This window comes from Oryx dammah, unplaced genomic scaffold, assembly GCF_014754425.2.
Source record: "Oryx dammah isolate SB20612 unplaced genomic scaffold, SCBI_Odam_1.1 HiC_scaffold_29, whole genome shotgun sequence".
Classification (NCBI taxonomy): domain Eukaryota; kingdom Metazoa; phylum Chordata; class Mammalia; order Artiodactyla; family Bovidae; genus Oryx; species Oryx dammah.
The window spans coordinates 7,178,548-7,203,853 of NW_024070213.1; the positions used below are offsets into that span (position 1 = coordinate 7,178,548).

At 43.1% G+C, this 25,306-nt stretch overlaps 1 protein-coding gene across 1 annotated transcript in view; it reads right to left on the reverse strand.

Annotated features, from left to right (window-relative positions):
- Positions 1-25,306, reverse strand: part of MEI1 (meiotic double-stranded break formation protein 1) — a 55,544-nt gene that overhangs the window by 29,518 nt on the left and 720 nt on the right. The window contains exons 3-17 of the mRNA XM_040233364.1: positions 23,282-23,454; positions 22,409-22,459; positions 20,236-20,309; positions 18,632-18,737; positions 17,915-18,118; positions 16,362-16,492; positions 12,506-12,620; positions 11,328-11,444; positions 10,232-10,331; positions 9,969-10,103; positions 5,358-5,472; positions 4,424-4,515; positions 3,514-3,655; positions 1,322-1,433; positions 474-534 (exon numbers count right to left, since the gene is read on the reverse strand). Of these exons, the coding sequence (XP_040089298.1) occupies positions 474-534; positions 1,322-1,433; positions 3,514-3,655; positions 4,424-4,515; positions 5,358-5,472; positions 9,969-10,103; positions 10,232-10,331; positions 11,328-11,444; positions 12,506-12,620; positions 16,362-16,492; positions 17,915-18,118; positions 18,632-18,737; positions 20,236-20,309; positions 22,409-22,459; positions 23,282-23,454 (1,728 nt within the window). The remainder of the gene's footprint in view (positions 1-473; positions 535-1,321; positions 1,434-3,513; positions 3,656-4,423; positions 4,516-5,357; positions 5,473-9,968; positions 10,104-10,231; positions 10,332-11,327; positions 11,445-12,505; positions 12,621-16,361; positions 16,493-17,914; positions 18,119-18,631; positions 18,738-20,235; positions 20,310-22,408; positions 22,460-23,281; positions 23,455-25,306) is intronic.

The following is a 25,306-nucleotide window of genomic DNA, read 5'->3' on the forward strand; positions in this document are numbered from 1 at the left end:
ATCTGCCAAGCAAATGCAGAAACAGGTAGCAAGTCAGAAATGGGAAGGCTGCTCCAGAAACCTAATGAGAGAGATTGAAGCAGCAACCTCTCTACTCTGTATAAGAGAGCCTCTCCTCTGGAATTGCTGGGCTGGCAGCAACCAGGACATGACCCTCTTGATGGACATGGCATCAGTTACCCTGCGAAGGCCTCAGCTTCCTGGTCTATAAAATGAGGGTTAGACAAATGATTTCTAAGAGCCCTTCCAGTTTTGATGCTAAAAGCTGCCCTTCTGGGTATCACATGGAATGAGAGTCTTATCAGAACCAGGTAAGCAGAAGCTAGAGAAGCCCATCCAGCTCATACCATCAGGTGCTGAGCAATTCTGACACTGTGTCAATCCCTCCATGGTCCTATAACTAAACCACACCAGTCAGAAATTTCCACTTGTCCAGTCAAGAAGGACACTTGGCCCCTTGGGACAATACATACCTCAGGCCACTGCAGAACCTAGCCTTCAGTTCCAGGGCCAGTCGTATGAAGGATGAGCCAGCTTGCGAGAATTGGGAAGAAAGCAGAGAGTGGTTTAAGCCAGGCTTGTTACAGGGATTCTCAAGTCTGAGTGGTACTATTTTTGGAGTCACACAGACCTCGGTTCAAATACGCTCCATCGCTAACTAGTAACATGACCTTGAGACACTAACTTACCTTCTCTGAGATTCAGTTTCGATATCTATACCTCAAAGCCTGCTGTGAAACTAAGTAAGATATATGCATATAGAAGATCTAACAAATATTTAGCTCAGAGCAAGTGCTGAATAAAAGTTCACCTTCTTTTCTGATGAACGTTCCGCATTAGCTGGTGACCCTGGCCCAGTCCCCTGCATTGCCTGACTCTCCCAGTCTTCCCCCTCCTACTCCACTCTGCTTAAAAGGGACCACTGGCCTGCCCATCCCGGGCCCCTGTAAGAGCAGGATTCTAGACAAGAGCTACCACTGCCCCAGCTCGTGTTGAGGATAATCTGTATCCTATCCTAGGGCTTCTGGTAGGGAATTAACTTCTCAGAATCTCACAGCAACTTTCTGAGACAGCAGTTTAACCCACGGCTCTGAACTGGAACCTTCTTGACTCAGAGAAGTATCAATTAATTTGAGAACTGCCTTTAAAGACTTCTGACTGCTGGATGATATATCCTTCCACGCAATACTAGGCAGAGTGTGGATGTTGATTCTGAACGAATGAGTAACCCTCCACCCACAGGTTGTACTCTCTGAGTACCCTGAGCAACTGCCTAAGGCGCCAGCCTCCCTTCCGACTTCCACACTTGCTTGCGGCCTACCGAGCTTCTTGGAGAATTTCTCCTTCATGTGAGGGACGATGACAAAAAGGCTGTGCAGAACCGAGAGGAAAACCTCCATCACGGCTGGGTGAGTGGCCTGCTCCCAGTACCTCTGCAAAGAACCAAGAGGGAGCACATAGTCCACTAGGACTGAACCTCTGAAGAAGAAAGAGCATCAGCAGAAACTGCATCATCTAGCAGTAACAGACTAAATTCTTTCATCTGATGGACACAAAAAAGCTCAGAGACCTGAAGTCACAACCCTACCTCCAAGGCTTACATCTGCCACTTAATAAACTGTGCAAGATTTGCTACTGCTCTGGGCATCTACCAAAGACTAAACCAGGAATAACCACAAGTCCTCCCTCCCAGAAACAAATGACATCTCACATGTAAAAGACACTTTCTAAACTATGCATTATAGTGATATGAATGACACTCATGTCTCTAACATATAATAATATGGTTCACAAACTTCCTTCATGTTTATTTTTCATGTGATCTTTGAACAGAATCACGAGGCAGCCTGATGTGGTAGACAGAGTAGAGAAACTTGGGTTCTATTTCAAGCTTTACACAAGGTCGCTGTGTGCCCTGGGTCAGTCACCCCCTCCCCTTTCACTGTTTCGGTTCCTCATGTATAAATAGCCAGGGCCTCAGGGATGTGGTTCTTACAGATACTTTTCATTTGGTCTTCAAACCGTGTTTTTTTTTTCAACTAGAAAAGTAAGACAAGTTCATTAGAGAAAATGTATAAAATACTGAAAAGTAGAAAGCAAGAATAACAGAGTAATTCTATGATCTAATTCTAGATCTAGCTCTAACACTTCATAAATCTAGGAGGAAGGCAGAGAAGGGGAAGAAACCAAAGTGAATGGCCCAACTATTACTGTTAGTGTGTGCCAATCAGGGTTGTAACCCATGGGCCCTGGGAGTTACCTCCTGAAGACCCTGGCATGCTGGCTCAAAGGCTTCTTCAAGGAACAGAGGCTCTCCTGTCATAGCCAGAGGATGCTCCCCTGCTGCCACCTACTGTTTCCAGTGGGTGTTTTGGAGGTTTCCTTTCCCAACTAATGGACCGTTCATAGGATGTCCAAAACTCAAACAGGACAAGACTCACCCAGGGTCATCTGGACAGTCGACACTATGGACCCTGCTCTTCCTACCATCTTTGTCTCAAGTCAGCTCAAAACCAGGTCTCTTGAGAGTAGCCGTCTCTCATGTTACAGAACTCATGTATGTGCTACTTACTGAAGCCTAAATCACACTGACTGTTGCTCTTTGCATGCCTAGTCACTTAGTCGTGTCCAATTCTTTTGTGACCCCCCGGACCACAGCCCACCAGGCTCCTCTGTCCATGGGATTTTTTTAGGCAAGAACATCAGAGTGGGTTGCCATTTTTACTAGGCAGACAAAACACATGGGTTCAAACCTCAGCACTGTCGTATACTTGCTTTACAGCCATAGAAAAATCATCTTTAAATTGGGGAAAATCATAGGACCTATTTCAGAGGGTCAATGGGAGGGTTAAATTAAGTTCTGAATATAAGGCATTTATCACTTCATTAACACGCGCCAAAGAATTGATGCTTTTGATCTGTGGTGCTGGAGAAGACTCTTGAGAGTCCCTTGGACTGCAAGGAGATCCAACCAGTCAATCCTAAAGGAAATCAGTCAATATTCATGAAGTTCCAATACAGGAAGTTCCAATACTTTGGTCACCTGATGCGAAGAACTGACTCATTGGAAAAGACTCTGATGCTGGAAAAGATTGAGGGCAGGAGGAGAAGGGGATGACAGAGGATGAGATGGTTGGCGGGCATCACTGACTCGATGGACATGAGTTTGAGCAAGCTCTAGAAGTTGGTGATGGACAGGGAGGCCTGGCATGCTGTAGTTCATGGGGTCACAAAGAGTCGGACATGACTGAGCAACTGAACTGAACTGAAACATTACCGATTTATTATTTTATTACTACTACTTTCTACTTTTTAAGAGGCATCTATTAATCTAAAGTGTTTACAACAGAACACTGTACTGTGATTTTAAAACCAAAGGAAAAGTAGCTGCAAGAACAACACTGCTAAGACCCTCAGAAGGTCTAGCTGAGTGTCGAGTCACTGTCCTGTGCCTTTCAGCCTGGCTTGCTTTCACATCTTTCTCCTCCTCAAGATCCTTACTGCCCAACCCACCATCACCATGGGGATACACAGGGAGTCACAGGCACTGAGAAGAAATTCTGAGAAGGCCTCCAAAGTGTCTTCTTTCTCAGCACTGGGAGCTGTGAATGGATTCTCCTGGGCTGAAGGCTCCCTCTGGAATTCCATAGCCAACCTGAGAGATAAATACGAGTATATTTACTACTGTCTATGCAACAAGGTCAGATTCATCCTCTTAGAGGGATTTCTGAGTTCAGGGCTCAGGGCAAGCATCCCCACCAGCAGACCTGGAGAAAACTCCGGAGGCCTCAGTGAGGGAGAACCTGGTCTTGGGCCCTACCTCCAGCTTCGAGCTCCCTGCCCTCTCTCCCGTAACACGTGACACTCCACCCAACTATGTGTGTTAATATTTCCCTCAACATACCATGCTGTCTGCTGCTTTACATTGGAAGGCCTTCCCCAGGTTTGTGACAATGTAACGGACTGCACACATATACACAAAACTGTCTCGGTTCCCAAGAGACTGTGAGCTCCTTTTGGGCAAGAGCGGATCTGAGTTATCTTTCTACTTTCACTATCTAGCATCAGGGCTGGCACACAGTAGGTACAACAAATGTTTGTTGATGAGAACTGAATTAATCCAACAAGCAGTCAGTGAACACATGGAGCGCTAGGTTACTTGGGATGAGGCACAAAGCTGAATGAGATACAACTTCATTGCACTGTAACAAAAACTTCACCAGAAGGGAACCTTTAGAGAACTCCTCCACATACTCACTCCAAACTCACACACATCCCCATTCTCCACCCCAGCCAAAGTCCTCTCACTATGCAGCAAAGCATCAGAAATCAAGTGTTGCTTCTAGAACTTCACCCTTTGTCCACTCCTCTCTGTACCCACCCTCCATACTACTACCTCATCAGACTGTAAGGAGCTCCTCACCTGCAGGCATTTCTAAATCCCTCCAGAGTGTTCAAGAGGAACTTCCCTCTTCGAAGAATGGCCCTCTCCGAATTTCTGTTGGAGGCATGGCCCTGAGGTGAGAAGGAAAGAGGGAAACTACTGGTCAAGTACATACTCTGTATTCCAGTCTTTGCTTAGAGGACTACAGACCTCTTCCTCCCACACTGGAGTCTGGCATTCCCACACACCTAACACTTCTCAGGGGGTCTTAGGGATATCCTCAAAAATTCAGACATCTAGTAGCTCCTTTAAAAACATGGTACAAAGGGGAACCTTAACCCCTTGTCTCCTTATGAAGCACAGGACTGGTTCTTGTTCTATTATACGCAGAAAGCTGTCACAGGCCAGTCGACATTAGCCTAACTGGCTGTAACACCCATATTAGTTGCTCCAAAACACACAAATTCCACTGTATCATGTGCAAAGAGCTTAGCTTCCAAAGTTAATCTAGAAGACATAAAGCATACGTATGAATAGTATTTCCTCTGATATTTTAATCCTATGGACCACTAAAAGCCAACAATTATGACACACTGCACACTAGTCAGATTCTATGAGTCTAGTGAATCCAGCCTTAAATAATTTTGTGAGCATGTTTACCCTACCCAGTTGGATGATATAAAAGACAAAGTATGTAGCAGGCCCTGGGATTTACTACCCAAACTCAGGTCCTTGCTAGCTTTGGACCTAAGAGAAAAACTGCTTAACCCCTGCGGCTTTGGTTTCCTAACGAGGATAACAATTATTAAGCCTCACAGCTCTGCAGTTACAGTAAAAAAATAACATCTTGTTGTAAGTGTGTGTGCATGAGAAAAAGCTACAAAGTGGCATATAAAGATAATGCAATGTACTAATTATCTTCTAAAAAACAGGGCAGCATGGTCTCCAGAAGCAGCAGCTGCTGTGCACTAACCAGGGACCTCCAGTTCAGCGGCGTCTGGGACAGATCTGCACACCGGCTCAGCATGGCTTTGACCAAGGCCTGCAGCTCCTTGTACAGTGCAGGTAGCGCACTCTGATGATCCTTCCTGCACACAGGGAGACAAAGGTAGGCCTAGGGTGAGTTCAGGGTACCCCAAGATAGCCCCAGGTTCTCAGGCAATGAGGGGGCATGTGGTGGATCTGAACTTGGGTCCAGGAACTGATCTGACAAAAATCCCAGCTCCAGCACTTGTCTGCTGCATGACTTTATGCACATTCCTCATCCTCTCCAGCCCTCAGTTTCCTCATCTAGTAAGTGAAAGGTTAACAGTACTGTCCTCATAGAATTATGCTAAGGATCAAATTGGATAATGTATGCAAAGAACTCAGGACAGTGCTTACTAGATAGTAAGTCCTTATAAATGGCAGCTATGACTATGACTGGGCTTCCCAGGTGGCACCAGTGGTAAAGAACCCACTTGCCAATACAGGAGATGGAAGAGATGTGGATTCAATCCCTAGGTAGGGAAGATCCCCTGGAGGAGGACATGGCAACCCACTCCAGTATTCTTGTCTGGAGAAGCCCCACGGACAGAGGAGCCTGGCGGGCTACAGTCCATAGGGTTGCACAGAGTCAGACACGACTGAAGCGACTTAGCACCCGTGCACACACGCACATGACTATGGTCATTGTTATTAAGGATACAGAGGGTTTTCTCACTGAAAAGGACCTCCCAATTAAAGAAGTACTACCTAGAACAGAAGGTGTATCAAGAGATGTATATGGCCACTGTTCTCAAATAACTGATAAGCTCTCTTATTTTTTCAATTAATTTATTTTAATTGGAGGATAATTACTATGCAATATCGTGATGGTTTTTACCATACACCAACATGAGTCAGCCACAGGTATACATGTGTCCCCTCATCCTGAACCCTCCTCCCACCTCCCTCCCCACCCTATTCCAAGCTCTCTTCGAGAAATCAAATTTGATTTCTGCTACCTTGATGAGGAAAATCATGATCAACAGGTAAATGTTATCAAGGACCCAGATTTTATTTAAGGAATGAATATAAGGATATAAGGAAGAACTTTCTAAGAGTCAAAACGCTATAGAGGCACACAACGCTGTAAAGTAACTATACGTCAATAAAATTTTTTTAGAGCTGAAAAAATCTCTATAGAGGTAGACAGGAGTATCTAGGAGAAAGTGAGCTCTCTTGGAGATTATAAACAGAGACTGTAAACTATGTTTGGAGAATCAATTAATATGAGAATGTGAAACAATGTGAAAAGTAACACTTACGGTCCATTTAAACTCTCATATTTCTATAGACTCAGAGGAGGCAAGAGTCATGATTAGTCTAAATGTGAGCTCCAAGAGGCCAGGGGCCAGTTCTGCCTTTTCACTTTACCTAACAGAACTAGATGCACTGTAAATTGATGCTAAATTTAAAAAAAAAAGTTAAAGAAATGAATGACTGACTACTTGACAGGGTATAGTTTGCCGTATTGATTTCCTAGAAATGCTATGATAAGTTACCATAAACTGTGTTACTTAAAACAACAGAAATTTATTCTCACATTCTGCAGTCACAGTGTCAGCCCCTCCAAAGGCTCTCGGGAAGAACCCTGCCTTGCGTCTTAGCTTCTGGTGGTTGCTGGCAATCCTTATCATTCCCTGGCTTACAGATGCACGACTCCAATTTCTGCCTCGGTCTTCACATGGCCCTCTATGTGTGCCTGTGTCCAAACTCCCTTCTCCTCCTAAGGGAATCAGCCACTGGATTCAGGAGCCCACACTGTATGGCCTCATCTTAACTCAACTGTATCTACAAAGGCCCTATTTCCAAACACGGGCATAAATTTTAGAGGGATGCTAATTCAACCCAATGCAGTAACTAAGGGGAAACCTATGTTAACCCTCATCTCTGGGCTGTTTTTGAACTCTGAGAGCAATCCATTGGGCCTTCTAATTGCTCAGTTAACTGTATATAGTGAAGGCTTGATTTCCCCTTTCCCTTCTGGAAGCTCTTTCATTTTTTTCCCCCTTTTTAGACTTTATTTTTTACAACAGTTTTAGATTTACAGAAACAAACACAGTAGTTAGTGCAGTGTTCCCATACTCCCCCAGCCCTACTGCAGTTTCCCCTACTATTAACACACTGCATCAGCGTGGCACATCTGTTACAATTAGTGAACAGTACTGAGTGGAAGCTCTAACTTTCTGTCCTACATTGATAGCCAAGCTCTGGCTCTGCCATCTTTACATTCTTTCAACAGTTCTCACTCCTCATTCCCTCTTCTGGTTGGGCTTCCCAGAGACCTTCAGAATTACTCCACCTCAGAGGGACCACCTCACTAAACATTCAGGAAAATTAAAGTAAAAAATAAAAGCATCTAAGGATTAATAACCTTATAATTAATAACCTTATATTATTAACTTTATAAATATAAGCTTATATTAATAACCTTACTAACCTAATAAGCTTCCTACCCATAATTCTCCATAATTCTGATCCAACCAGCTTTCTGGCTTCTTCAAGTACTACTTACCCTCACACAATCTGCTGGCCAGACTGACTACTGTACCCTCAGTAATCCCTAAATTTTCCCACCCAGATGTTTTGACCAATCCTAGTCCTTCCACAAATCTATCTCTCTCATCCCTTATGTATGTATATGTTAGTATACATAATAAAACTAACATTTATAATGTTAATAATATAAAGTTATTAATCCTTTGTAACCCCTTGGACTGTAGCCCACCAGGCTCCTCTGTCCATGGGATTCTCCAGGCAAGAATACTGGAGTGGGTAGCCATTCTCCAGGGGATCTTCCCGACCCAGGGATCAACACTGGGTCTCCTGCACTGCAGGCAGATGCTTTACCATCTGAGCCACCAGGAAAGCCCCTGTAGCACAGCTCAAACCCTGCCTCCTGCCTGAAAGGTGCTATCAGTCCCCCATGACACTAACCTCCTGGGAGACTTGCAGCTCTGCCTGGCAACTTCTGATTGACCCTTGCTCTTACTCTAGGCCTTTGTTACCCTGTTGGTTTACTCATCTCACTCTTGTTAGGATTCATGCCCCAGATTAAGAGATTCAAATCCAGGAAAGGACAAAAGGGGAAACGAGACAAACTGAAGCCATTATAATATAAATGCTATTCTTTCTTTCAGTTTTTAGAAGCAATTTTATGCAAGTGACAAAGACTTAATTATGGTTACAGATGAGACTATAAATGTTAACAACTTTTACAATATAAATTAAAAGTACAATACAAAATTAAAGGTACAGCTGGTATTGAGAAGTAGAAGGTAAGGAGAAAGCTAAGGAAGAGCTGGGGTGCTAATACACCTAGCTAACCAAGTAGGGTGTCAAGAGATACTGCTTCAAGTTGAGGGAACAAGAAATACAAGTTTTAAGCATATTATTTAGAAGCTTGAAAACAAAATATTAACTAGCAAAAATGTCAAGGAAATGTAGAGAAGGCAAAACACCTAAGTCTTGGTCTTTCCTATTGGCAAGTCAATGAGATGTTCTAAATGGACAAAGAAATAACATTGCACTCATACTGTTTAGCGTTAGGGAAATAAGTCACCGGATCTAAAACCAAAATGAGTTAAAATTAGTTTCCTTTAGAAAGTAGGGACAGAGGACTTTTTCTTTTCATTATAAACCTTGTGCATGTTTTATTTTTTATTGCTTAAATATATTACTTTGTCAGATTTTTAAAAGGGAGAATGTAGAAACAAAGTAAAATTTTCTATATAAATAAATATTGGTTTCCTTCATTAGTTTTTTCAAGATCAAGCATCTTAGTAAGGAATTATTTCCCATTTTGACCCTAGGATCACTTAGTCTCACCATCCATTTTAACATCATTCATATACTGACTATTAGGAGTGAGGCATATAGCAGTTAAAAAAAAATGACATGATCTCTTAATTCTTGGAGATTATGTTATATTGTGGAGAAGACACAAAACAGATGAATAAACAAGAACTTTCAAGTAGGTGCTGCAATAGCCAAATGGGTCAGTTAGGAAAGGACACTCTGAATGAGACCTCAATGATGGAAAGAGGCCAGTCATGCAAAGATTTAAGGGGAACAGCATTTTAGGCAGAAGGAAAAATCAGAAGAAACAAAGTGGAAGCAAAGTCCACACTAAAAAAAAAGACTGGGTTTTAAAAAGTTATATCCACAAAATAAATACAGAATAAAATCCTATTTTAAAAGACATACAAAGAATTGGAAGGAACTCTTCTAAATTAAAATATGAAAGTAAAATACGCAATAGTAGAGTTGAAAAATAAAGTCAAGAAAATCTCCTGGAAACTAGTACATAATGACAAAAAGATGAAAAACTGTCAGACAGAAAAGAAACAAAACAAAAAAAATCAGATGACCAATCTAGGATGCCCAACATCCAAATGGCAGTTTCATAAAGGCAGAACAGAGTAAGCAGAATAATGGAAACAAATAATTCAACGAAATTTCCCTGACCTAAAGGACAAGTATCCTCTGGAAGCTACTCTGGCCTTGACAGGCCTCTGGGTACACGCCGAGGTGGAAAGTTCAGTCTGTCTGGGTCTCTCACCTCAGAAAGGCAGAAATGGCCTTCAGTGCCTCAGCAGCCACCTCCAGCACGGGGCTGCTCACTGCCTCCAGGAGGGCACGGCCAGCATCTCTGCACATGGCTGAGCTTGTGAACAGCTTGATCTCTTCTGGCTGCCTGAGAAATTGTAAATGAAGAATAAGCATGTGGACTCCCATCACTGACCCCACCAGGAATAAATACCTCCAGTTCTTTGCTTCTCCAGTCTGGCCCCTGCAGGCTTGATGCTCCACCACTTAGCTCACCGAGTCAGGATCTCAGCAAAAAGCAGCAGGCCCTGCTTGTGCAGCTCGGTGTTGTTCATCCTCAGGCTTCCCTGTAGGCTCCTCACCAACGACTCGATCCCTACCTCAAAATGACACGGCAGAGGCCAGGGATCAGTGTCCAGTAGTCTCCTTTCTGCCTTCCCAAGAGAGGGGAGAGGCTCTGGACAGCACACAGTTGCTGGCAGCCCTCCTGGAACAGTCCTGACAGGTTGAGCTGATGGGCCGGGGCTGTGAGATCTTTGAGGGCAGGCCCTTGTCTGATTCACCTCTGTCTCCCCAAACCCAGCACAACCCACAGCACAGGCCCTGGCATTTGAGATATTTCGTCAATGCCTACTGGCCGGGCTACTATACCTTCTCTACTACATACACTCCCATTTCTCCTCAAAGAATCAGCTCAGACCTCCACTCTCCAGGAAGCCTTCTCTGGTCCACTCAGGCAGAGCTATGGGCCTCCCCTGGGCTCCTCCACCTCTTGTCCATCCTCTGGAGTATAACCCTAACCACCTTGTTTATATCTCCCTCCCCTTCCAGAGGACAGGGACCACGTTATATGTATCTCTAAATCTCTAGCTCCCAGCCTGATGCCTGGCATAGCATAGGAACACAGAATATGAATAATTGAATGTGCCCAGTCTAAAAATCTAGATGTGATATAAAAAGTCCCAGACAAGGAAGGTATTACCATGAAAGAAGAAGGGATAGTTTTTAAAAACTTTGAAAGGTTAAATCAAAGTTGGGGGACTAATTAGATGGGGAGATTTCTGGGGCACAGGAAAAGAGTGCTCCAAGGCTGAGTAAGGTTGTTCTTGAGGTACAACAGGAATTCATCTCGTGGCTGATAGGAGTGTCTTTTTCTCGCTAAACATATACTTCCGCCAACTAACGGAGAGCAGAACTGTTTGGATATCACTGCTTGCCTGTGGAATCTGGTGACAAGTTGGGGCTGATGGAAATGACCAGACCAGCACATTCCTCCAAAGTATAGGCCAGCCCACCCATCACTGCTGCTGCCACTTAACTTCAAGGTGCTGTCCACCAGAGCCAGAGCTAGTGCAGGACCCATAGTACCAACCATACACCGTGTGGCACTTGGAAAAGAAGAGTGGCTCTTCCACCAGGAGTATCAAACAGTTGTAGCAGGACCAGACGAGCACTTCACTGGAAGAGGAAAGATGCTCAAAGAGGAATTCTGGCCAGGGAGAGAGGGAGGAAGCAATATGAAAACTGTGTGATAAAGCTCCCTGAACTAACACTAGGGTTTAGATATATTAAGCATCTCATACCTGTCACTTCATCTGTTCATACACCCTCGCCCTAAGACATGATCATTAATTCACAGATAAACCTGGAAAATGCCCTCTGGCTTATTTTCTAACTTCTTCTTTCTACAGATGGGGAAACTGAGGTCCAGAGAGAGAAAGCTGGTGGTAGAAAAGGGACTAGAACCTAGGTCAAAGGGACTAGAACCTAGGTCCCCTAATTCTCAGGATGGGCAGCAACATGATGCAGAGAAAAGAGGTTTTAGAGCCAGAGAGCCTTGATTTTGTATCCCTTCTCTGCCAATGCTGAGCCTTGTCGATTTAAACCAGCCGTTTCCCTTCTCTGACTTCCCTGGTGGCTCAGACAGTAAAGCATCTGCCTGTAATGCGGGAGACCCGGGTTCGATCCCTGGGTAGGGAAGATCTCCTGGAGAAGGAAATGGCAACCCACTCCAGTATTCTTGCCTGGAGAATCCCACGGACGGAGGAGCCTGGTAGGCTGCAGTCCATGGGGTCGCAAAGAGTCGGACACGACTTCACGACTTCAGTCTCACCCTTTCCCTTCTCTGGTTCAATTTCCTTATTTATAAAATAGCAAAGATGAGGACCTGAATGTGGCAACATTTACACTGCACCTCAGGGCATATTTCCTGGCTCATCACAAACTTTCAAGACACATTAATTCCTTTTTTTCTACAGGTCTTTCTACTACCCCACACTAGATGTTTATTTCTAGATGGTTTATTCCTAGACTGGTCTAAAAGTCAGTAACAAATTGTTCAAGGTCAGTTAGAAATCTGTCGAAAGAGGATTCAGATTTCCTGAGCTGTATTTCCTAGACTCTGTCATATATAATGAATATGACGCCAGCCAGTCCCTTCAGTATGCATAACAAAGAATCCCAATAGAACTGCTGCTGCCGCTGCTACATAAAAATCTCCAGTCAGAATTCTGGGGTTCTCAGAGGAGAAAGTTAGAAGGGGATTCCCACCTGGGATGTCAGCGTGGATGAAGGCCAGGGCGTGCTTCGCTGGTGAGTGGACTAATATTGCAGTTATACATTGGGCACTGGCCACCTGCAGAGTCTCATCTCTGGAGAGAAGAAGCTGGAAAAACAGGTAGCAAAATGTGCCAGTCACAACACAGACAGGACCAGGGGGAGGCACCTGGGTGCCTCAGGTCAAGAGCCTGATTGTCTCTGAATCTCTCCCACACTACTGGCACCAGGTGTAATCATGATACTTAAGGAGAGCAGCTGTGGATTATGGAAGAGTCTATGAAAAGCAGCAGGCGTGAAACAGAACAAAAGAACACAGTGGCATTCCAAGAACACTAAACCTGTCCCCAAGAATGCTCTGGCCTTCATTGATAAAAGTATTTTCACAGTCCTTGTCCAGTTTTGATGTTTGAAACAAGCCTGGGATGTGACAAGGCAAGGTTCTACTATTAGCCCCACTTAACAGAGTGTGCAGAAAAGAGTTAATACTGCAGACCTGAGACTGTACCCTTAGAAAGTCCTGTCTGCAAGGTTGGTCACTCACTGAGTCTGGGAAGCTGAATTTTAAGAGGGTTCCCAATTCCCCCAGAACTGATAAGAGTTGCTCACTGTGACTAAATCATTTGTTCAAGCAATGCAGTTTATGCTGCACATCTGCTTTCTTTCTGGGAATCTGGGATTTTGGTACGTGCTAGGCAGAGGATACCTACATAATCAGATAGCTCCCAATTAAAACTTTGGGCACTGAGACTCTAAAGAGCTTTCCTGCTAAACATTTCATATATGCTGTCACAGTTCATTGCTGGAGGAATACAGTGCATCTGGTGTGACCCCACTAGGAGAGGACTCTCGGAAGCTTGTGCCTGGTTTTCCCCAGACCTCATCCCATACACCTTTCCCTTTGCTGATTTTGCTTGGTATTCTTTTGCTGTAATAGATCACGGCTGTAGATATAACTGTACACTGAATCCTGTGAGTCTTCCCAGTGAGTCACTGAACCTAGAGTGGTCTTGGGGACCCTTAACACACAGAGGAAGGAACGAAAGCTCATTAAAGTTAAGTTACCTATGCCAGGCCACACAGCTCGTAAGTGGCAAAGCTCAGGCAGACACTCAGGTCAGTTCAGTCCAATTCAGTCGCTCAGTCATGTCCGACTCTTTGTGACCCCATGAATCGTAGCATGCCAGGCCTCCCTGTCCATCACCATCTCCCAGAGTTCACTCAGACTCACATCCATCGAGTCCGTGATGCCATCTAGCCATCTCATCCTCGGTCGTCCCCTTCTCCTCCTGCCCTCAATCCCTCCCAGCATCAGAGTCTTTTCCAATGAGTCAACTCTTCTCATGAGGTGGCCAAAGTATTGGAGTTTCAGCTTTAGCATCATTCCTTCCAAAGAAATCCCAGGGCTGATCTCCTTCAGAATGGACTGGTTGGATTTCCTTGCAGTCCAAGGGACTCTCAAGAGTCTTCTCCAACACCACAGTTCAAAAGCATCAAGTCTTCGGCGCTCAGCCTTCTTCACAGTCCAACTCTCACATCCATACATGACCACAGGAAAAACCATAGCCTTGACTAGACGGACCTTAGTCGGCAAAGTAATGTCTCTGCTTTTGAATATGCTATCTAGTTTGGTCATAACTTTTCTTCCAAGGAGTAAGCGTCTTTTAATTTCATGGCTGCAGTCACCATCTCAGGTCAGCCACATCCAAATCTAGGAGTCTTTCCACAACTGAGATGCCTCCCTCATCAAAATTTTAAATCAGGTTACTCCTCTAATTTAAATATTTCAATGAATTTCCATTGAACTCTGAATAACATCCAAACTCCTACTAGACACCATAGCTATTAGGAGTCCCTAAAACACTTTCCATGGGGTCGCAGAGAGTCGGATATGACTGAGTGACAGAATTGAACAACACTCAGAAATCAAGGAAAGAGTTAAATGCAACCAGAGATTTTAAGTATAGAAGAAACTGGCCTTCTGGGGGGAAATGACAAGCAAAACATAGCACAAGACAGAGGAGACAGTGCATGATTTTAGAGCTTCAGAGGAAAAGGACCAAGCTGTACATTTCTTGAGGACTACAAACTTAAACCCATCTCAGTTATGTTAGACTTAAAAATGGATACATAAACAGCCTTTCCATTTGCATGTAAAGGAGTTTCTAGATATTAATCTTTATCTTGTTCTATTTTATATAGGAAATGACATGTATTTCAGTCATGCCTAGTGATAAAAGGCAAACCATTATTTTATGTACCACTAAGAAAGAAGAGCTATAATTAAACTATGACATACCATTAATGGTAAAATGTCTCCCAGTTTGAGAGCTGTTACAGTATTTAAGCCTTAGAAAAATGATATTTAACCATTAAGCAAAGCAATGATTCTTGGCTTAAAATGTATATTCCTTATTGTGTTGGGATTAGACTGACCAAAAAAAAAAAAAAAAAAAGGAAGAATGGAAGTAGACAAATATAGACCAGTCCTTATTTAAAATTTTGATATTTTGTTCATTAATTTTTTGCATTAACTTTGATTTTTTAAAATTCTGCATTAAAATACTATTTATCTTGATTGCTGAGGTTTTCTTACTCTTTTTTTTTGATTGCTGAGTTTTTAGCACCCCCTTAAGTTTTCCACCTAAGGCAAGTGCCTGCTCACCTCACCAAGTTCCAGACTTGCTGATTCTTGTAGTAAATAAAACACTAATCATCAGAAATGGCCAAGAGAGGAACAGTCTCCATGTATGGATGGAGGACAGGAGCTCTAAACCAAGATTCCTGTCTCCACAAAGCTCTCTCTCCCTAGGGAGGTGCTCTCCAGTCTCCGTCCCCGCCACTCTCATGCTGCCTTGGTGCACTCCTGCTAAGTCCAGGAGCAACATTCTAACTAGACACCACCAAGGACTCCAGGACAGCAGCAATTAAGTGAACACAGAAATTAACCCACTATGAGATTTCGTGGTTCAAAGACACAAGACTTGCTCTTGAGAGCTCAAGGGCCCTGCGTGGACCATTCCAGGGGCGTCCCAGGGAGGTTAGGAGGGGCAGTTTGCTCTGGTTTTTTGATTCCTACCTTACCTAATCCTAACTGTCCCTTTCCTGTTTCTAACCAAGGTACCTTCTCCTTTCTGCAGAAGGAGTCCCACAGTCTAGTCAATGAGTGACATCCCTGGTATCAGCTGAGGATAAGCAGCTCTGCCAAGCCCTGTGCTGAGCACTGTGGACAGAGACAGTCAGACTCAGGTCCTGCTCTAAAGAAGCTCCCAATTGATCAACCACAACATGGTGAGGTAAGCACTGTGAAGAGGGCACATTCTACCTAAAGGAGCCAGGGGACAGGGGAGCTCTATGGGCCTTGAAAGCTGAATCAGACCAAGGAGAGGGGAAAGGCTTTAAAGGCAAAGGGGAAGAGCATCTGCCCAGGCACAGAGACAGGAGGTCCTAGCATATACAGGACCAGGGAGAAGTTGCATCTGGCTGGAGTGCTGGGCTGTGGAGTAGAAGAGAGGCAAGTAAGGCTGAAGGGATAAGCTGGGTCCAGAGAAAGAGGGCTCCATGTACCAAGCTGAGAAGCTTGAATAATCCCCAAAACAACTGAGGTGGCTTTGTTTCCACAGCTGCGTGTATTCTGCGTGTATTCTCCATTCTCAGACAACCCAGATGTAAAGGGGAGGATACAAACACAAAAATTCATGACTGAAAGAAAACCAACGTTGAGTCTTCCAACAGCATGTTGTTTTGGCCAGTGAGAAAGTACTTAGGAAATCCTAGGTAGAAGGATAAGGAAAAAGCCCCAGGAGATTCAGGTTCCTGGGTCAGAGACCAGGAGTCACAGGACAACTACCTTTTTCAGCACCAAAGGCAGTGGGGTCTCTCCTGGTGGCCCCTCAACACTCTCAGCACTTTCCACCAGCGCAGACTTGTTCATGAGCATGGACACAAAGAGGTCATACTTCAACAGCTGCTTTAGCAAACCTAGAAAACAAAGGGGTGGGGAAGTGAGGCAAGAGCAGCATGGGTGCAAGGACACGCCCAAGGTGGCTCCTCAGACATCTGCCAGAAGTTTCTTCATCTCTCCATAGATATTCCTAAGCATTTTATTATTTTTAACACTACTGTAGATGGGACTGTTTTCTTAACTTATTTTTGAGATAGTTTGCTGCTACCATATAGAAATTCAACTGATTTTGTATCCTACAATTTTACTAAATTCATTTATTAGTTTTAACAGTTTTTAGTGTAGTTTCTTGGACTTCCCTGGTGATTCAGACGGTAAACTGTCTGCCTACAATGCGGGAGACCCGAGTTCAATCCCTGGGTTGGGAAGATCTCCTGGAGGAAGAAATGGCAACCCACTCCAGTACTCTTGCCGGGAAAATCCCATGGTCAGAGGAGCCTCGTAGGCTACAGTCCATGGGGTCACAAAGAATCACACACAACTGAGCAACTTCACTTTTCTTTCAGTGTAGTTTTTAGGGGTTTCTATCTATAAGGTAATATCATCTGAAAACAGAGACAATTTTACTACTTCCTTCCTTTATTTCTGCCTTTTATTTCTTTTTCTTGCCTAATTATTCTGGCTAGGACTTCGAGTACTACGTTGAATAGAATCCCACCTTTTTCTTTGCAATCTCCATGATAGCGCACACCACAATTAATTCTAATTGTCCACATCTGCCCTCCACAATGGACTATGAATTTTCAGATTAGAGCATGGGTTTAATCATCTGTACAAACCCAGAACGGGTCCTGGTTCAGAATGAACACTCTCTATGTATTGCTGAGCTACTCAAAACAGAGCTCTTGGCCCAAACTGTGAAAATAAATTGTTGTTGCCCAGACTATGCTTTTCCCTGTAGCCCCTGCTTTGAAACAGGTCTGCACCCAATCACCACAGTGCCCATTTGCTCTATCCAAAATACGAAAGCTCCGGGCTCAAAAGCATTTGATAAATTTTGTGTATTTATGTAAGGAAGTTAACAGGAGAGGCTGAAAGGGTACATTGAACCTCAAATAACAAGAGAAACTTGGACTTCACCCTGGAGGCCAAAGGAAGCCATAGATGATTTTCCAAAGAGGAAACTGACGGGACACAAGCTCTGCAGTATGAAGATTAATTTGGCAGCAAGTGCAGGATGCACCAGGGCAGGCAGTAAAGACCAGAGGCAAAAAAACTGCTGTCCCACTTTTCCTCCTCTGCTCCTTCCAAAGCTGACGTTCTTAAGATACCACACCAACATGAGGCATCTTTCACAGTCTGTGCCTCTTATCTCCCAAATCCATGACTTCTACCCCGTGCAAAGCAGCAAGCCTCCCCACCGCTAATGAGTCTGCATCTCAAATCCTAAAAAAAAAATCTCAAAAGCTTTCTCTTTTCTCTCCAGTCCCACATCTTACCCAGGCAGTTGATCTGTAGCTCCTTTGTCTGGGCACCATCCATGGTGGAAAGGAAGAGAGGACACAGCTTCTCCCGGAAATGGCCCAAAAGCATCTCGGCAGCAACTGGGGAGGAGTACAGCTTCCCATAAAGGTAGCAGACAGAAGCCTGCACCCCCTCACTGGGGTACACTAGACCTCTCAGCAGATGCTCCATCAGGTCACCTATCCAGAAAACAACCAAGGGATCAAGGGAACCTCACAGTGTCAACTGCTAGATGACACTCCAAACTACTGCCCTGAGTGGGGCAGTCATGGCAGTCCCCTATAATCCCTCACAATACATGATTTCTGGGAACCTAAAAGAGAAAACCAAGGCATAGAGAAGTGATCTACCCTTGGATAAATCTTCTATGAGGTAACTTATTTCCTTTTACTGATAGAAAGCGCTTCTATATTCCAGAATTAATTCCTCCTCCCATCTGAAAGACTCATAGTAGATAATTAATTATTTTGTGTAAAAATAATGAATAGAAACAGCCCAAGACCAGAGTTGAGCAATACTTTTTTTCCCCAATTAGCCAATATAAAGCATATTTTGCAGATGAGGAAACTGAAGCCTGTAGAAGGAAAGTAATGTCTTTCCAGGTGTACACAGTGAATGGACCTCCCAGATGAAAGTGTGATCAAAGCAGCTCTTGAAAGTGTAGAAGGAGCTCTTCCCCAGAGGTCACTCACCATGTTCCATCACAAGTTTGTCTGCCAGAGCAGGGACAGCATCTACCAACTTGCCAAGAAGGGTCAGGGTGGCCAGGCTGCCTCGCATGCAGGGCATGCTACACAGCTAGAGAAAGTGAACACATTCCTTTCTATAAGTTAGGATGAAAACATCTCCCACCAAAGTTCACCTTGCCCTATCCACACCAAAGCCTGTACTGCCTGTGTCTCTCACAACAGTTAGTAGCCAGCCTCTTTAGCTAAGTATCAACTGCCCCTATTGGACTGGGAAACCCCAGAGGAAAGGGACCAAATCAGATTTCTCTTAGAATCCTCAGTACATAGCTCAGTACGTGTTTGTTAAACTAAATTAAAATTAGCCTATTTTGCCCCCTATAGAGCCAGAAACTGGAGGGGTGAAAGTTAGACACATCATAAAAATGGAATTCTAGTTCATTGCAAAAAATTATTATTATCATTATTATAGCTACTATTACTGAACATTCTATTTGTCAGGTACTATGCTTGATGCTTGGGGCTTCCCTAGTGGCTCAGGGGTAAAGAAGCCGCCTGCAATGCACAGGAGACTTGAGTTTGATCCCTGGGTTGGAAAGACCCTTGGAGGAAGGCATGGCAACCCACTCCAGGATTCTTGCCTGGAGAATCCCATGGACAGAGGAGCCTGATGGGCTATAGTCCATAGGGTTGCAGAGTCAGACATGACTGAAGCAACTGAGCATGCATGCATGCTTGATGCTTTTCAGGGAGAGTCAATAGTATTTATTTCACCTTTTCTATTGACTAGCTATAGCACCTTAAGAAAGATTCTTAACTCTTCTGATGGGAATTAGTACCAACTTTACTGGGTTGCTGAGAAGATTGAATGAGATATTGCATGTGAAGCACCAACACAGTGCCTACAGTATATAAAGGGGCATCACTACAATGATGTGTTGATATTTATAAATATAAATTTATAAATATAATCTTATACATTAATCACATGCAAAATAATTATAATGACATAATTTAACTTTTTAATTAAATGTTGCTCTTAATGGTGCTAAATAAACATCTGTCTTTCTCTTGCAAAAAAAATTATTCTGATATTATTCCTATATCTTAAACACAATGCAAAAGCTGCTCATTTAACTGATATTTTTGACTATATTGAAGAAAGCAGGTTAAATATAACTATTCAGTGCTTACTTTAGATGCTGATAAAAACAAATGCCTTCAGTACAAAATATTGTATACAACTTAAACCAAACAAAAATACTAAGCCAAGACATAGTGAACATATTTCCTTAATAAATTTTTGAAGGAAATCTGTTCATATTTAGGAGGATATAGAGAATGGCCATGGGATGATTATGCCAGAAAATGGACTTCACCAACATGGAGGTAGCCTTTGGGAGACTAAAAGTGAAAAGGAGGAAGTTGCAAAGAGCACTGGAGCAGAAGATCCAGGCCCCGGCTCTGGCTCTGCCACTGACTCAGTGACCTCAGGCAAGTCCCTTTTCCTCTCCAGATTCAATCTTCCAGTCTATCCAAAGAAGGGCTGACCCAGCTCTGACATCTGAGGATTCCAAGAGGTACTCAAGAACCCACGGATACTTACTGACCTCTTTGTGACATTCATCCAGCAGGCAATGAATGGTCTGCTCCAATTTCAGCTGAGTCGTAAGCTGGATAAGGACTGAACAGACACAATAGCATTACTTACCAGAAGACAACCCCAGGCCCAGACTTCTAATCAAAGTCATCTGCTTGTGTTAACTGGCATTAGTCTTTTCTATCTCCTCCATTCTTAACCGTTTTATCATCAATGGTTCAAAACAAGGCAATACATTACAATAATCTAGGAAGCTTTAAAAAAAATAAAAACTACTGCTCAATTCCATCCCAGATCAATTAAATTAGAATTTCTAGAGAAAGAGTCTAAGCATTTGGATATTTTTTAAGTTTCCCAAGTAAGTCTATTGTGAAACCAAGGTTGAAAACTACTATCATTATATTATTTCCACTTTTTTCCTTCCTTAGAATTTGCTACTTCATATACTAAAAAAGAGTTACGAGTTAATTCTTGTGCTGATAACTGACAATATTATCACTCAACCCCAAACCTATCCTTCTATACAATCATTTGTGTGCTTCTGCTGGTGTCTTTGATGAGGAGTGGAGAAGAGGCTTGCTCTGCAAGTGTGGGGGAAGCGGCGAACTAGATTTGGCTGCTGCTGAGGGAAGACTCTATTACTCCCAGAGTAAAGAAGCATTCTAGAACAACACTGACAGAAACAGAAAGAAGGCAGGAAGTAAACAGCAAACAGTGAGGAAGGAGCAAGTCCTTCTCCCTCTAGCTTTGCAATCTCCATCTAGTGCTCACCACCTCATGAAGTTTCCAGAGGATTCCAAGCTATGCTGGCATCTACCAGAAGCAGATGGCTTTAGGATGACAGCTCCACTCTAGAGTGGCCTTGGGAAGCCTTGGGACTTCCCTTGTGGCTCAGCTGGTAAAGAATCCGCCTGCAATGTGGGAGACCTGGGTTTGATCCCTGGGTTGGGAAGATCCCCTGGAGAAAGGAAAGGCTACCCATTCCAGCATTCTGGCCTGGAGAATTCCAGGGAGTGTATCGTCCATGGGGTCACAGAGTCAGACACAACTGAGCAAATTTTACTTTCACTGGTAAAGAATCTACCTGCCAAACAAGAGACATGGGTTCAATCCCTGGGTCAGGATGATCCCCTGGAGGAGGAAATGGCACCCCACTCCAGTATTCTTGCCTCGATAATCCCATGGACAGAGGAGCCTGGCAGGCTACAGCCCATGGGGTTGCAAAGAGTCAGACATGACTTAGCGACTAAATAATAACAACAGGGCAGCCTTGAGGAAAATGGCAAAGGGAGACCTCCCCACCCATGCCAGTGGTCGGAACTTCAAGTGAGACATTTGTTTATCCACATTCTCTATACTGAGAGATAGTCAAAAGTACACACAGATCATATTGACTTATTTGTTACAACTGCTAGCAGTTACAGCTGCTAACTCTATAGCTGTATCGTCATGGACCCAGCAGCAGCCAAGCAGCATCCCTCTCCTCAGCGGTCTGAGTTTCATATATGGGGTCCTTCCTCCAAACTTGTAAGTTTTAATAATTTCAACCTCTCCCTTTGCTTCCCTAGTCCCAGGGGTGGCAGCTGTTTTCAGAAATTGCTACCTTGGTGAAAACTTGGGTTCTCTTTTTGCCTTTAGTTACCTAGTTAATAATTCTTTAAAGTTCTATTTTCTGTTCAAATAACTTGAGTGGTTTGTGTTTCCTCACTAGACTCCTGATACAGTTCTTGTTCTTTCTGCAAGAATCCTTTCATCCCAATGCTCTTGTCTTCCTTCTTCTTGAATCTTACAGATAAATTCAGACACTTCCACAGCTTTAAATACCATCTATGTGCAGACAACTACCAATCACCCAACACTAATGTAAAAAAGCAGAGTTTGTACATGTCTTTGTAATAGCACTTATCAGCCGTTACTATTTACCAGCCAACCTCTCCTCCAGATTGTAAACTCTAACATGGCAGGAATTATGTCAGATATATCACTAGTATCACTAGTATCGAATACAGTACTTGACACAGAGTAGGTGCCAAGAAAAAAAATGCAGAATTAATTATTAAAAACGGAGTTTTCTTTATCTGTCTGTAAAATGGAACATTTCATCCAGGTCTCAAATAGTCAGAGCAGCAATTCAGGGTAATATTCCCAGCTTCAAATGCTGAGAACACAGAGTTTTATCTTACCTTCAATACAGAGGTCTGTTATGCTCCCATCCTCTACATTACATAACAGTCCTTGGAGCAGAAGGAAGAGGGGGATGGTTAACAGTTAAAAGAGAAACAAATCCAGAAAGGCACACTATGAATTCTAAGACTAATAGCAGCTTTAAGCAATGTCCCAGCTAAATTCTATCCTCAGCACCAACCCCCAGATTTTCAATAACAGCACTCTGGCTTTAAAAGGATAAAAATAGTCAGTGTGGCACAGTATAAAAACTGTGTGTTCTGGAGTCTGTAACAGACCTGGGGTAAAATCCCAGTTCTACCAGCTGTTAGCTAAGGCCTGCCTGAGCCTTGGGGATCATTCTCTCTCCCTTAAAAGAATATTTGGCAGTTGAAAGCCTGAAAAGCCTCTAGCAGAGAAAAGCATTCAATTTGAGTTGGCTCCCTTCCTCCTTGAAAGGGCTCATTCCCTAGGACACTATAACTGTATTAAGAGGATGGACTTCTTAATTCATCTTATTTTATACATGAAGAAACTAAAGGTACAGAAAAGAAGTCACTCAATCAAGGTCACAGTCATATCAGCAGACTCCAGATCTGACTATTAATCCTGTTCAAAGACCAGACAGTCTAGACTTTTTAAAAGAACACATCCACCTTCACACTTTTAATAACACCTGAGCTATAGTAAAGCCAGTTACCATACAATGCATCGTGTATCTTAGGAAGGGGACCATTTCTTCACCATTATAACAAAAGAATTTGTTAGTAAGTTAAACTTTTACATTGCAAACAGTGGAAACTATCGTTCCAAGACCATTTCTCCAAGACCCCAAAAACAAATGTACAAGGTATACAGGCAAAATTCACTCCAGGTTTCCTTTTCAGTCTCACCGAAAAGCATGCTTACGAAGTGGATACAGACTTTCTGATCCTGAGCCACCAGCTGCACAACCAGGGAGGCATGCTTCATGAGAGCATCTCGGAAGCCGGACAGCACGTGCTTCTTGCGCACCAACTTGGGGCAGATGAAGAAAATATTCAATAGCAACCAAGTCTCAGTTGTTCTGAACCCAAACAAGTATAATTTCCAAATATAATTACAAGATTACACCAGTGGGATCATCTGAACTATGGAGTATGAAGAGGCATCATTTACACACAGGAATCCACACGTTCAAAGGATGATACAAGAACTAAGGTTTCTAATACACTATATTTACAGAGTACTTTACTGTTCACAAATCACTCTTTTGTCCACTAGCTCATTTAAGCCTAATTGAGTTGGTAAAGTAAGCAGGAAAAGGTGCTACTATTGCTGTTTTGGAGATGAGAAAACTGAGGGTCAGAGACTTTGCCAAGGACTCAAATCTAAGTATCTAACCAGGTCTTGTCCAAGGCTCTTTCCACAGTCTATGAGAATGATACTGGGGACCCTTCATAAGTCTCACTGAAGTAGGTAGAGAAAAATGCATCCTTCCATTCATTGCAGAGATAAATCTTCACACTCAATTTGCCTCCCTATACAGGGAACTGGGTAGCAGCTGTGCAAAGTGTCCAAGATAGTAACAAAAGATAGATCAAAAAAAGGGTGTACTGAGGATAGAACATGAACATAGGTACCACTGACTACATTACCCCTTCAGTTGGTGAAAACTGAAGCTAAGACAAGTACGTTCAATAAAAGGTGAATTGCGTCTTTTATTGCCTCTAACCTGTGCTATTACAAGTCTCTCGTTCTTGAACTTCACCAGTTCCTCCCACATGATTCATTAAGCTAGTGACCTCAATGAGTTATTCAAAAAATTTCAATGACATTCCTTCACCTGCTAGATCCAAGCCTTAGCCTGGATTCAAACTCTTACGGGAACTGATCTCAACCCTGGCTCTCCAATATCACCTCCCTCAACTGCCCTTCAGACACATTCTAATGACCTCCCCAAACTCATCCTTGCTAATCCCACCTCCTGGAAAAAGCTCCCCCATTTCCTCTGGCCCAAATATCACCCATCATTTCAAGTGTAATTCAAATGCTTCCTCCTCTTAAAAAAAAACTTCCTTAATTTCACTCCTTATCCCACCAAACAGCACTTACCATAAACATGTCCAGCTTCTAAATTCCCAAAAATGTGTTCTCTTATTTTCTCCCATACCTCACTATCTTATTCATCTCTGTATCTCTCACTGTCCAAGAATGGCAGTCTCAAAACTTTAGCCTCAGTGATATTACAGATGTTATCAGCTAGTCCAGCGGTTCTCAAGAGTGTAGTCTTTGGACCCAGAGCGTGCCCAAAATCCTTTCGTAGGATCCACAAGACGAAAATTATTTCCATATAATACTAAGATGCTATTTGACTTTTTCAGTTATTCTACTGAGTGTACAGTAGAGTTTTTCCAAGGAGATATGTCACAACAGATAAAATGCAGAAATCCAGCCATCCTCTATTAAATCAGATGTTAACAAAATTTGCAAAAATGTGAAACAGACATTCCTTCCATTATCTGCTGTTTTGAAAGTATTTTCATTTTGAAAATCATGTATGCCACAGAACTGTACATTTAAAAGAATCAAAATGGTAAATGGGATGTTACCCATTTTTTTTGTCAAAATAAAAAGAATTGCATTAATATGTAATGGATTTACTATTATTTTTAAATGAGTATCTTAAACTTTGTTACTTTCAACACAGTAAATAAACAAAAGCTCTCTGGGGTCCTCAATACTTTTAAAAAGTGGAACGGTATCCCCAGGGCAAAACCTTGAGGACCGCTGATCTAGCGGATTCCCCACCCACCCCATGGTAAGAATTCCCCTCCTGAGAATCTGAAAAACAAGTTATCTCCCGAACTCTACTTGGAGGTGTCCATGGACAAAAAACTCACAGGACAAGTGGGCAGACATTGAGGGAGCGGGAATGT